At 38.2% G+C, this 14817-nt stretch overlaps 1 protein-coding gene across 1 annotated transcript in view; it reads left to right on the forward strand.

The window, feature by feature from the left end:
• Positions 1-4787: 4787 nt before the first annotated feature.
• LOC110452130 (nucleolar transcription factor 1-A-like) overlaps positions 4788-14817 on the forward strand; it is a 39481-nt gene continuing 29451 nt past the window's right edge. Inside the window, exons 1-6 of the mRNA XM_021500470.1 lie at positions 4788-4885; positions 7559-7630; positions 7771-7839; positions 9115-9299; positions 10294-10350; positions 13807-13953. Coding sequence (XP_021356145.1) covers positions 4813-4885; positions 7559-7630; positions 7771-7839; positions 9115-9299; positions 10294-10350; positions 13807-13953 — 603 coding nt within the window. The 5' untranslated portion in view covers positions 4788-4812. The remainder of the gene's footprint in view (positions 4886-7558; positions 7631-7770; positions 7840-9114; positions 9300-10293; positions 10351-13806; positions 13954-14817) is intronic.

Here is a 14817-nt window from a genome sequence, read left to right on the forward strand (position 1 = left end):
GCTTACTAGTCTTTATCACATCCTCCTGGAAGACAATGGTCTCTGTAAAATAAAAGCAACTGAAACCATTGAGATAACCCTCGTTATGGTATAAAGTACGGCTAAGGCCTACTGCAGTCAACAACCAAAATGGATATGATAACACTACCCGACCCTGTGACAACCTAAAATCATAGTACTCCTTTAGAAAAATATAGGGAACACTCTCCAACATATCCTGTCTCTGGCACACATGCACGCATACACAACACACATGGAGGCACGTCCTTAAATGACCTTAGCTGTTAATAGGACGTTAAATCCTATACAACCAACCCAAACCGGATTATTTGCTTCATAGATCTCTCGTAAATAGATCTATTAGATGTACACTGAAGACGTTATCTCATCTAAAATTCAAGTAAGGGGGTGGGGTGGTGGGGGTTGTGTTCCTGAAGCCCAAAAAAAAACTCTGGATCGGATCCGCCATTGTATGTAGACAATATGTTCACTTTCTGTAAAATTGACATGATGTACAAAACAATATTACAAAAGAAAACATCATAAACATTGCAGTGACACGACTTTATACTATGAAGCAATTAATGTATACATTGAAATAGACACCAAATAACCATTCAATCATAAAACTGCAGTCGTTTAAAATATATCGTGTCGTGAGGAAATAAAACTGATGCATGATAAAGAATGTGGCGACATATAACGTGTATCCCTGTAAAGCTGTGATAAAGAATGTGGCGACACATTACGTGTATCCCTGTAAAGCTGTGATAAAGAATGTGGCGACATATAACGTGTATCCCTGTAAAGCTGTGATAAAGAATGTGGCGACATATTACGTGTATCCCTGTAAAGCTGTGATAAAGAATGTGGCGACATATAACGTGTATCCCTGTAAAGCTGTGATAAAGAATGTGGCGACATATTACGTGTATCCCTGTAAAGCTGTGATAAAGAATGTGGCGACATATAACGTGTATCCCTGTAAAGCTGTGATAAAGAATGTGGCGACATATTACGTGTATCCCTGTAAAGCTGTGATAAAGAATGTGGCGACATATAACGTGTATCCCTGTAAAGCTGTGATAAAGAATGTGGCGACATATTACGTGTATCCCTGTAAAGCTGTGATAAAGAATGTGGCGACATATAACGTGTATCCCTGTAAAGCTGTGATAAAGAATGTGGCGACATATTACGTGTATCCCTGTAAAGCTGTGATAAAGAATGTGGCGACATATTACGTGTATCCCTGTAAAGCTGTGATAAAGAATGTGGCGACATATTACGTGTATCCCTGTAAAGCTGTGATAAAGAATGTGGCGACATATTACGTGTATCCCTGTAAAGCTGTGATAAAGAATGTGGCGACATATTACGTGTATCCCTGTAAAGCTGTGATAAAGAATGTGGCGACATATTACGTGTATCCCTGTAAAGCTGTGATAAAGAATGTGGCGACATATTACGTGTATCCCTGTAAAGCTGTGATAAAGAATGTGGCGACATATTACGTGTATCCCTGTAAAGCTGTGATAAAGAATGTGGCGACATATTACGTGTATCCCTGTAAAGCTGTGATAAAGAATGTGGCGACATATTACGTGTATCCCTGTAAAGCTGTGATAAAGAATGTGGCGACATATTACGTGTATCCCTGTAAAGCTGTGATAAAGAATGTGGCGACATATTACGTGTATTCCTGTAAAGCTGTGATAAAGAACGTGGCGACATATAACGTGTATCCCTGTAAAGCTGTGATAAAGAATGTGGCGATATATTACGTGTATTCCTGGAAAGCTGTGATAAAGAAATGTGGTGACATATAACGCGTATCCCTGTAAAGCTGACCCTATTATTTATTTAAGCGAGTAATGGAGGTTAAATATTCACCAATACTTACGGACGTATTGCTTTGTTCTCACCCATTCTACTCCCAGGTAAATACATTTGGTAAGATTTTCCACATGAAAAGTTGCTCCCCATCGTTCTTTTGCAAGGTCTGGGTTCACAGTCATTTTGTTAGCAGACAACATTTGTTCGGGGTTCTAGACCCCTAGAACATAGGTTAGTGTTAGATACACCTTTGTTTATTTAATCACATTGACCTCACATATAGCACGTGTTTAATGGCAGACACTGTGTGCTGATCTGTATGTAACCACATTAAATCATTTGTTCTTAGTTTTTTAAACGAAAAAACAAATTTTGAATAAATAACATTCAAATGTTAAGTTTGATATAAAAATCAGGTAATAAAGGAATATTTTAGTTTTAATTAGAACAGATAATGAAATATTTCATTCCAATTAATTTCAGATTTTTTTTCAAGAATATAAGTAAACACTTCAGTGCTTGTATGATGCTAAAACTGAAAAATGTCTTGATAGGCCATTTATGGTTTATATGGTCCAACAATAGTAAAACTGATATAGGGAATAGTGTTGTATGCAACACGTGTAAATATCTGTTATTCACATGTGAAATCCAGCTTTTAAGAAACAGTATATATTGTGTTAGCACTCGGAGAACACCCCGTTTAATGTGGGGTGATTTACCGTGAATACGTCCATATTTGATATCATGTTTAATTCTGTTAAAGAATACACCTTTTCTGATTAATAGTAACGTTACAATACAAAATAAGAACCAGTGTTAAGATACAGAATGAAAGTATTAATTTTCTCAGTATAGGAATGTATATCTAAGAGTCCATCATTAACCAAGGCTCTATACTAAACAAGTATTATGCTTGATACTCTACAAAACATTTCTGATGAGTTACCCTTATTAAGATATGGACGGAATAAGTTTTCTCCTACCCTTCACAGGTGTGTCTCCTGTTTTAGCCGGGAAGGATTAATAGAATCTTTCACCCCCTTGGGGGTGAGATTCCCCTATCTCACCCACAAGGGGGTAAATGATTATTTTTCTCTTCCCCTGTTCTCCCATTGTGTATCATATACACAATGTAATGATAACGTTACATACTAAATTCAGGGTTGACGTGATGTTGATGGATTGTTGCCGTGACGTCATTGTATTGTTGAAGTGACGTCATGCCATTGTTATGAATAGGGGAATCCCCCCGTCTCAACCCTAGGGCGAGACTAATAGAATCTATCGCTACTGGTTGTGTAAGATAGAGAAATCTCAACCCGGGGACTAAGATTTTTTGTCCAGGACGAGGCTTGCCGAGTTCTGGACAAAAAACTCTTAGTCCGAGGGTTGAGATTTCTCTATCTTACACAACCAGTAGCGATTGATTATTTTTCTCCCATATCTAACAGTATTTTAATGTGAAATAAAGGTAAACATGGACCCAAAACACATACAGGCAATTTGTTGCTGGATTGTTGACGTGACGTCATTGTATTGTTGAAGTGACGTCATGCCATCGTTATGAATAGGGCGGAGACAGATAAATCTAGCACCGGCAAAACGGGAGATAAATCTGTCAGGTGTGGGAGAAAAGGAAATCTCACACCGGTAAAAGTACGGATACACCTGTCCAGGGTAAGAGAACAGCTTGTCATCCCATAGGGGCAGATAGCCTCGTGCCGATTAGCACGTGTTCCATCGTGACGTCATTAAAATGCGTCATCGGTAACTGTGATGTCATCAAAAGTGAATAGGGTTAGACAACCAAAAAAAAATCACCCCTCGGGTAGGAGATTTCTGTCACACCCTCAAGATAGGGGAAGATTCTATTAATCCATTTGTTTTGTTGAGTGATACTGATGCATATGAAATCACATAAATATATTATGTGTATCATTTGAAAAGACAATTGTCTTACAAATGAAGTTTATGTAAAGTAGGGTCGACAATTAGAAGACGAATCTCAAGTTTTTTCGTTTTTATTCTCTGCAGTAATTATGGAGATATTATACAATGAAGCAGAAACGATTTGTAAATCATTTCAAAGTGATCAAGTGTCTTGTTTGTTCCATAAGTACGTGTGAAGGAATGATATGGTATCCGCTTTACGATCCAGACAGTAAAAGCGCTCAGCTAGACTAAAACGTTCCATTGACCTCGTAGAATATATAGAGCAAATGTGTATTGTTATCAGGTTAGTCCATCTGTTATGTTCAGGTGCATCAAGTAATCAACAACCAGCTGTTCATAGTCCTGTTAAATTCAGGGTCCAACAAATGCCATCTAAGAACTGTAATAATTTTTCCATGATTTTATTTTTTTCATTAATAATTTCCTTCGGTTATTTCTTTGGTTGAAAAAAACACTGCAATGCTCTTCAGTTTTTGGTCCTGGGTTACATTTTTATCTTTGTATTTACATAGGCTACATTTGAATTTACAGAAATAATATTTATTGCAACACAACTACATCTATTGGATATATAAACGACAATAATACATAAATGAAAAATAATTCATATATATGGTAAGCATGAATAAGTATGAAAGTTCATGAAATGAAATGCTCCTTTTGTACAGATTTGCTGACTTTGCCGAAAAGGAGAGGTGTATCATAACATGCATGGTGTGATTTTAATGAAAAATCTGGTGATTTATTTGAAATATATAAAATCGTTTTCAATTTGTTGTGCTACGGACTACTACTAACTTCTTACAGAAAATCATTAAAAAGAACGAAAGAAAAGAAAGAATTCAACACATATTGACATATTTTTATTGCAGTTATAATATCTGGGGGAAATATGATCATTGGAAAGTCGATACCAAACCGTGTGTGTCTTTGGTTTGAGATTATCCACCTTGCTTTCGTAAGGGAGGTAACCCATTTCCAACACACAACATAGCGTGTCTGCGACCTAGACGTTCAAGCATGGCCTCAAAAAGTTCAACGGCAAAAAGTGCCAAAAAACGAAAACATACCTCAGTTGAGACAGATAATCCAGGTATAAGCTTACTGATGTCATGTTTAATGCATTCTTATCATGTTTCAATAACGCACAATGACCGATAATGTACCGATGACTTCTGTGCAAGTTGGCATCTTCGGCCTAGGCTCAGTAACTAGTCTTATTTACAATTTTGGGAGTTTAAATGTTTGTGACACTAAAAAGTATCAATAAGCCAAATGATATCTAGCATGATTACATGGCCTATATTAGTACTGTATTGACAATAGAGTGTTGTCCTGCTTGAAAAGGGGTTTCATTTCTAGTATTATATATAGGCAGAATTTCAAAATTAGGGGCGAGGGTGTCATCGGTTTTCGACTGTGTAAGAGCAAAATGCTTTTTACCAACCATGTGAAATAAATTTTATTCCAACCCTTACCAGTTAAGTCATTTACTATTATTGCCTTAATTCAATAAAAGATCGATTATAATATTTGATAATATACCGCTAGGAAATGTCAACAAACATGGTGACTGCCTAACTTGTGTGCTTGCGTGCTACGTCATCAGTATTCGACGGGCATGCTTTCCACTGTACGGTGGCAAAATAGGACAGTAAAAAAATTAACTCGAATGTGAACTGCTCAACTATATCTGTTTGAGTCGAATACATCTCATTAACTTCATAAATTAACACGGAAAAAGTCATTTTAAACAGTTTAAAACAGTTCAAAGATTTTTTTATGTTAACTTTTTGTTTTCATAGCAAGGGAAAGTTACTGCTCAGGGTACGATCATGTGAAGAAATTGTCACCAAAGTTGACTTTTTACCTTAAATAAGGGAAACTATCATTTGTTTATGTCTCCAAATAAAAGTCTCGGGACTCTCCGCCCACATTTGTCATGTGATTTCGAAGAAGCAGCATGACAGCAAAGCAGACGAGAAGTCACAAACACTTTAAGGGGTGTTAAACTTGGTGTACTTTTGGAATTATGCAAAACAGGGTTTAAACACTACGTTGCAGTAAAAATATAAGTTACTTACAGTACGGATAATCATTTTCCAAAAGAAGAATTGAGAATGCTTGCATGTGTGCCGGCGTCAAAACATAACCTCCGTGATCACCCCTGACATGACCAGCAGGCGTGCGCGACCCAGAAATAAACGACCGTCGAAAACTGAACACGAGAAGATACACGACCCCCCTCCCTCCGTCAGGCCCCAGACTAGCTGCGATAACGTACCTTCTGACGATGAGACATATTTTTTAATATATTGCGTCGTCAGAGCTACGAAGCAGTCCTATGCCGATTCATGGAGCAAATTCAAAAGTGCTAAATATGTAAGATTACATATGATTCACGACTCATTCATGAATACAAGTATAATGTTAACAAAATATTGCATAATTGTTGAAATAACTAATCCTTTCTATTAAAAAGTCCATCTTAAGGAAAAAATTAGAAACTCCAAGACAGATCATGCATGATGTTATCTCAATTATCCGTTTCTATATATGGCCTGCATGGCCAAATATAGATTTACTGTAGTGGAACTAGACTGGATAGGTTGTCGGCGACCAGATAGCTCAATTGGTAGAGCGTCCGTCTACAGTTCGGAGTGTCCTGTGTTCCAACACCGGTCTGGCCGTGCATTTTTTCTCCTGTTACAGCGGTGCCTACGACCAACCCTTGTTTCTAGCATTGGGTGTATGCTTGACAAGGGGATATCTGAACCTGGGTTGTAAATAGTTGTATCTTTGGGGGCAAATACTTTGATAAAGGAGGGAGGAATGTAGCGGAACTGGACTGGGTCGATCGTTGGTGACCAGATGGCGCAATTGGTAGAGCATCTGTCTAGAGTTCAGAGGGTCCCGGGTTTTCGAGTCCTGGTCTGGTCCTGCATGTTTCCTCTCCTGTTACATTACTACTGCTGCTGCCATGTTTACTACAATTTCCATATTAGGTCATGACACCCATATATAGACAACTGACCTATATTGGAAGAGAGACACAGTTTTCCAACATAGTGGTCAATTGAGATTTTGATTGCGCTTGCTACGTTAACTTGATAATTTAACGACATTTTAGACAGAGTTTAACTTCAAGTTATATAGGAGATCATTAAAAATAGTTTTTATAACAAACAAGTATATGGACGCGGACCAATGTGCTGTCAATTATTCCTTAAATCGCCCTGGTGCGATTCACACCGGGCTTGCTAAAGAAAACATTGTCAATTTTAAAACTCCAAAAGCAAACCTGAATGAATCACATGAAACATCGTTGGGACATATATAGACTGACATAATGAGGTTTGATTACAAAAGTTTGACATTATATCAATATTATGAACAGGAGAGATAAATGCACAGCCAAACTGGATTTCAAATCTGAGACCTTCCAAACTCATGACGACCGCTCTAGCCTATTGAGCTACCTGGCTGCTGGCAATCAAGTCTTCAATCCTGAAGACATACAGAACCCTATACCACCTGCTGTGGTTAAATTTAAACCAAACTAGATAGATGTGTACCTATTGAGATACCTGGTCGCCTGTGATCGACTCTGTCCAGTTGCGCTGCATTTATATTGTGGTATAACATAACTACACTTTCACTGACTAACAGGATTTTGAAATGCCACCGACTCTGAGACTTGCTGTTATCATCAATGTTTGACAAGACTTTCAGTGTTATATATAGCTCTGTAATTATTCAATTCCAGTTGATATGGAAGATTGTCAACCCAAAAAGAAGAAGTCAAAAAAGAAAAAGGGAAAGAAAGATGCCGATAAAAGTAAGTATACTGATATAAAGAATTGAAATCAGTCAAATTTTCCCCCTTGTATGATATTTTATTTCAAACATGTAAGAAATGCACTGGACTATAAAAATATAAAAGACAACCACTATAACTTTTACTGTTTATGGTTTCAGCCCTTGGTAGCTCATCTGACGTGGAATCAGCACCTGTACAAAAGTTATTCAACAGCCATGATGACTCGGGTAAAGTCAGGACTAGACAATAAAGGCAGCCCAATAGTCTGAGACTACTAGTCCAGCTGGACTAATAAAATCTATCACAAGTAACTGAGCGAGATCAGGTTTTCTCTTACCCTAGACAGGTGTCTCCACACTTTTACCAATCAATATAAGATATCCTTATTTCACTCGAGGGTTGAGACGGGGGGCCCTATTCATAAAAATGGTATGACGTCACGTCAACAATACAATGATGTCACTTCAGCAATCAATCAACATCACATCAACCCTGAATTTAGCCTGTAACGTTTCCATTACGATATGCATATGATATGCGATGGATGAACAGGGTAAGAGAAAAAGAATCATTCACGCCCATGAGGGTGGGATATAAGGTAACCTGAACCCTCAGGGAAATATTCTTATTAGTTGCCAAACACTCATCAAAGCATTTATTTGACAACTTAATACTCTCCCCATCTCGGGTTGAGATTCCCGTTTCTCCCTCCTAAGGGTGTAAGAGAGTTGAGGGCTAAGATTCTGTAACATGATCCCATCCAAGGTGTAAGCTGAAGTTTGGATGTTACTGAGACTGAGATAACCCGATCTGCTCAGTTCAGGTAAACATATTTCTCGCACCTTTATGTTTGAAAAAACTATTCAATTTTGCTTAAGACTACAAGTATTCCATCTAGGGCCTCAAATAAATATGGCCTCTATACTACCAAAGCTACATTTGAATGTTTCTGTATAAAAATGCAGTCAGTCCTTACAACAAAGAACATATTTCACAGTTTAGATTATATTTTACTCATAATGTACCATGTAATCCAGTGAATATACCCAAGTCACATTTTTATGTGTATTAACCCATGTAATATGACCTATCAGCCCGGTGATTGGGTGTAAGTTTCAACTGTGACGTCAAGCCAAGGACAAGTACATGACGTCGCAGACTTGCGCACTGGAGTCAAGATGGCAGCTTTTTACATTTCAAGGTTACATGAAAATTGTCGTTTTACACGAATAAATGCCACAAATCTTGATTATGTGATAAAAAAAAAACTTACACTCGTTTCCATTTCATATGAAATTGATGAAATTCGTCACAAATTTTTCGTTTTAGCATGCCTCAAATAGAAAAATTCCTAGGCTCGTTTCATAACAAAAAAATACACTTTGCCTTTGTCTGAGAGTGGATAAAATTCACATTTGTATTTGCACATAACACAAATTTTACCAAATTCCCCAATTTTAGTATCAATTACCAAAATAGCAACAAAGAAACATTTGTTACAGAGATCTGGTCAAATGATGAGGTGAAGCAACTTCTGGACAAGGTTCAAGAGATGTACCCAGCAAATTTAAAAGGACATGATGTTTCGTACAGAAGATCCATGACCAAGATTAATTGGGACACCATTATGGTAGAACCTCACTCTCCTGCCCAGTGCAAGGCTAAGTTCACAGACTTGTTACAAAAGGTAAGTTGTCGACCAACTGTGAAATCAGATCATATTTTCGCGAGGTCCATATTTTGTGGTTTAACCAAAAAACACAATTGTGTAGGTATAAACATTTTCGTGGACTACAAGTACCCATTCTTTCGAGGAATAGCTTTATATCAAACCTGAAATTATTCCGTTGACCTATGAATTCGTGAATGAGGAGTACTCAAGAATTCATCGAAATTAAAAAACCCCATCAAGTTAGTTGTTTCACAGTAGTTGTCACGATCTGAAATATTGTCAAACTAACTAACAAGTTGTTGGATCTTTATAGTCTGGTGAATTTTCTGGAATGCTGGACCAACTGCCTGGTCAGTCAAAATCGGAGAATCTGAAGTCTCCGTTTCTTAAATATAGAATAACAGCATCTCTTAGATGGTCTTGGTCAAGCAGATACTTTCCATGCTAAGATATACTGTCAAAGCGTCTTGTTAAGCAATACTGCAGTTTTTGATGTCGTATGTCAGTGCTATGATTTTTGATAAAAAAACATTGTTTCCTTTTTTGTGCTTTTTACAGCTCTAGTTTTCAACATCATTGTATTTAATTTCAGAGTAAAAGGAAAATTGAAAACTTCAATAACTACTGACATGTTATAACAATCCGACAACAATTTTGATGAAGTGGATTAACAAAGAATTCTACATAAAATTTATCTTATTTCATCATGATCTCCATTGTGTTGACTCTAAATCTAAGATTGCCCTCCACAGGGTTCACATGGTCCTTGAAAAGGCATTGAAATTACAGTATGGCCCTGAAAAGCATTGAATTTACAGTATGGCCCTGAAAAGCATTGAATTTCACTTGGGTCTTGAAAAACCTTGAATACTGGTCTGTGGCCTTCAGTTTGGTTTGACATAATGGTTATGAACACCTGTAGGCCCTGAAAGTCTTACCTGATGTGTTACCCGTATGATGCTTTTGTTCGTCTGACAAATGCTGATTATCTGGATTTCTGTACTTTCAGGTGAATTCACTGCGCACCCTTCCAGAGATGATTACAGCTGCCAGAAAGGTCAAGCAGGTAATTACTTTGTAGAGCAGATAAATTGAATAACTGAACTAATAGACATTTAGCCTTCAACTGGATCCAACTTCAGGATACATGCTATTGTACATTGGTCCACAATATCCTTTCCATTATTATTTTTCTTTTCTTTTGGGAACTAGTGTGATGCAAATTTATAATCATTGAAGGTGGATTGCCTACCCACCTACCTCCATAGCCAGGCCATTGTTACCAGAAATGGAAAGAAAAATAAAACTTGTAAAGGAAAAAAATCATACAAAATCACTGTTGGAAGTTTATTTAAATTTATTAGCTCGCCTATTTGAAGAATAGGGGGGCTAATGTAGTCACCCCGGCGTCGGCGTCCGGAACCTTCAGAGGTTAAAGTTTTGGTGCCAGTTTTTCCAAACGGTTTTGGATTATCACACTCAATATACAGTTGTCTATTATGAGTTTAAGTCATTTATTTCGAGTGTAAGCATTGTGCTGGACCATATTTTCAGCTCACCTGGTCCGAAGCTTATGTCATACCGTTGCGTCCGTCGTCCGTCAACGATTTCTTTAAACGACTTCTTCTTCTTAACCACTGATTGGAATTCAACTTAATTTGACTGGAAGCATCCCTAGGTGGTGGGGATTCAAAATTTTACAAATGGTGGGGCTGACCCCCTAGGGGGCTGAGGGGCAGGGTCAAAAGGGGTCAATTTGGCTATATTGCTTTAAGCGACTTCTTCTCTGGAACTAAGAAGTGGTATCAACCATATTCGACTGGAAGCATCCCTAGGTAATGGGGATTCAAAATTGTACAAATGGTGGTGCTGACCCCCCAGGGGGCTGAGGGGCGGGGCAAAAAGGGGGCAATTTGGCTATACTGCTTTCAGCGACTTTTTCTCTGGAACTGTGAGATGGATATCAACCATATTTGACTGGAAGCATCCCTAGGTGGTGGAGATTCAAAATTGTACAAATGATGGAGCTGACCCCCCAGGGGGCTGAGAGGCGGGGCCAAAAGGAGTCAATTTTGCTACATTGCTTTAAGTGACTTCTCTGGAACTAAGAAGTGGATATCAACCATATTTGACTGGAAGCATCCCTAGGGGTCAGGGGTTCAATATTGTACAAATGATGGAGCTGACCCCCCAGGGGGCTGAGAGGCGGGACCAAAAGGAGTCAATTTTGCTACATTGCTTTAAGTGACTTCTCTGGAACTAAGAAGTGGATATCAACAATATTTGATTGGAAGCATCATTAGGTGTCAGGGATTCAAAATTGTACAAGTGATGGAGCTGACCCTCCAGGGGGTTGAGAGGCGGGGCAAAAAGGGGTCAATTTGGCAATATTGCTTTAAGCGACTTCTTCTCTGGAACTAGGAAGTGGATATCAACCATATTTGACTGGAAGCATCCCCAGGTGGTTTGGATTCAAAATTGTACAAATGGTTGGGCTGACCCCCCAGGGGGCTGAGGGGCGGGCCAAAAGGAGTTAATTTGGCTTAATTGCTTTAAGCGACTTCTTCTCTGGAACTAGGAAGTGGATATTAACCATATTTGACTGGAAGCATCCCCATGTGGTGGGGATTCAAAATTGTACAAATGGTTGGGCTGACCTATAGGGGGCTGAGGACGGGCCCAAAAAGGGGGCAATTTGGCTATATTGCTATAAACGACTTCTTCTGTAGAACTATGCCACGGATATTGATCATATTTGGTCGGAAGCATTCATGGGAGGCAGGGATTAAAAATGGACTAATGGCTGGGCTGACTTCCAGGGCTAAAGGGTGGGGCCAAAAAAAGTGTGTTACTTGGAAATGGTTGAGATCCCCACCATATAACCATGGTATACAATTGCTGAGTATAAAGAGAAGAATGCACATTTGCTTCCAGGATAGCCATAGGGTCTGGCCCCACCATTGGAGACATAGTCCCTGGGCCATAACTTTAAAACTGTTGAGATCCCCACCCCCAAAACTATATATACAAATGCTTGGTATATTGGGGACTGCCCCACCCTTGGAGACTTAACCCCTGGGTCATAACTTTGAAACGATTGAGATCCCCACCCCAAAACTATATATACAAAAGCTGGGCAAAAAGAGACAAATGTAGTCATAATATTAGAATTGATCCTGGGGTCTGGCCACAACCCTAGGGACCTAGTTTCTGAGTCGAAGCTTGGAAACAGTTGAGATCCCCACCCCATAACCATACATAAAATTGCTGGGCATGAAAAATCGAATACAGATATGCTACAAGGTTTAGCCTTGGGGTCTGGCATATTCCCTTGATCCCATTCGGAGAATATTTTGCCATGTTTGCTTTGGTATCCAGGTGAGCAATACAGGCCCTCTGGGCCTCTTGTTATATTTTATGCCCCAAAAACAGCTTAATTGGACTTAGTTAAATTTGAGGTTAAAGTTTTTGGGCAAGTTTTTTTGTGAAGTGCTGGACAACGACCATCAATAGGCTCTTGTCTGTTATAAAGTTGAAGTATTTATATGGGGTGTTAGCAATGTTCTGGACAATATTTTCATATTGTATGGCCCAAAAACGGCTTAATTGGACTTAGTTAAATTTGAGGTTAAAGTTTTTGGTCAAGTTTTTTTGTGAAGTGTTGGATCATCACACTCAATACACGGTTGTCTATTAAGAGTTAAGGTAATTTATATCGAGTGTAAGCAATGTGCTGGACCATATTTTCATATTTTATGGCCCAAAAATAGGTTCAAGTTTTTGGGCAAGTTTTTTCCATACAGGGGTTGATCATCACACTCAATACACAGTTGTCTATTAAGAGTTAAGGTAATTTATATCGAGTGTAAGCAATGTGCTGGACCATATTTTCATATTTTATGGCCCAAAAATAGGTTCAAGTTTTTGGGCAAGTTTTTTTGTTAAGTGCTGGACAACGACCATCAATAGGCTCTTGTCTGTTATAAAGCTGAAGTATTTATATGGAGTGTTAGCAATGTTCTGGACAATATTTTCATATTGTATGGCCAAAAAACAGCTTAATTGGACTTAGTTAAATTTGGGGTTAAAGTTTTTGGGCAAGTTTTTTTGTGAAGTGTTGGACGACCACCATCAGCTTTCAAACTATCACAATGTGCTGATCATCATTGAAAGAGGACCTGCAGCCTTTTTTCGTCAGCCAATATGAAGCTGTCATTAAAAAATATTGGAGGAATCTCTTAAAAATAGCTCCAGGTGTATATATGTTTCTATGTGATGCCCTCCACCTCTGTCTACAAGGTTTCATTGGCATATCCCGTTTGAAACGGTTCAGGTGGCACAGAAATATTCCACGATAAACGATAGCAATAGTCAGCCTTTCATTTTCGGTCAAGCACGTCAGAATCCCTCAATCAACATGTCCCAAATATTCCTGAGGTCCGCCTCGGTATGGATTGCTTTCTTTCTATGGCCACGAAGTCGCCGTAAAGGGAGATAACTTCTACTGTTTTACTGTTTACAGGCGGCTTTATATGTTGGTGTGAAACCAAAGCTCCCTCCGAGCGTTTTTATGTTGTACTGCCAAGATTACAGAGAGAGACACAAGGGAACACACATACAAGGAATTGATTTAGGCAAGGGTTACCGCAGTCTTTCTGAGAAAAAGAAGGTAAGAAAAAATGCATTAGATTTTATGTAATTACAACTCAAAAGAATTCAGCACATTTTTGCTTTTAAATTAAGGTATGTTCTAAAAGCTTTAATGCCTTGTGATAAGTTCAATGAGTACAACGATTAATTAATGTTTTCTTTAATTATGTAAATTTGGTATATAAATGCTATAGTATAGGGATATTATGCTAATCCAAGCTTACCTTTTATGCATGTGTACCTAGGGGTATAGGCCTGATTTCAGGCACCCTAGGGGTCGACACTAAAACTAGGCTGGTAGTCCTGGACTAAAATAAGAGTATTTCTTTAAAACTTTGAAAAAACAGCTTAATAATAAATATAACATGATGATTGTCAAATTTTTTCCAAAACTTCACCATATTTTTACGGCAGTAATTATTTCAAGTTCCCTACAGTCGATTACTTTTGATGTTTCGTGCTGTAGATCCGCGATATTTCCTTATCAGGAAATCTTGGACTGGTTACATTGAAGAAGGACTAATAAAGAAACTATTCAACTAGTCCTGTGGACTAACAAGCAAAAAAAGTTTAGTGTCAAACCCTGACCTTGGCTACAAACTTTATACCAGCACCCACAGTATTGAGTATCAACACAGAGCCTATACAATGTCAACACAGACTATAATATTAACACAGAGCCTAAACAATGTCAACACAGACTATAATATTAACACAGAGGCTATACAATGTCAACACAGACTATAATATCAACACAGAGTCTATATAATGTCGACACAGACTATAATATCAACACAGAGCCTATACAATGTCAACACAGACTATAATATCAACACACCTAAAGTATTGAGTATCAACACAGAGCCTATACAATGTCAACACA

This window comes from Mizuhopecten yessoensis, unplaced genomic scaffold (genome assembly GCF_002113885.1).
Source record: "Mizuhopecten yessoensis strain PY_sf001 unplaced genomic scaffold, ASM211388v2 scaffold6439, whole genome shotgun sequence".
Taxonomy (NCBI): domain Eukaryota; kingdom Metazoa; phylum Mollusca; class Bivalvia; order Pectinida; family Pectinidae; genus Mizuhopecten; species Mizuhopecten yessoensis.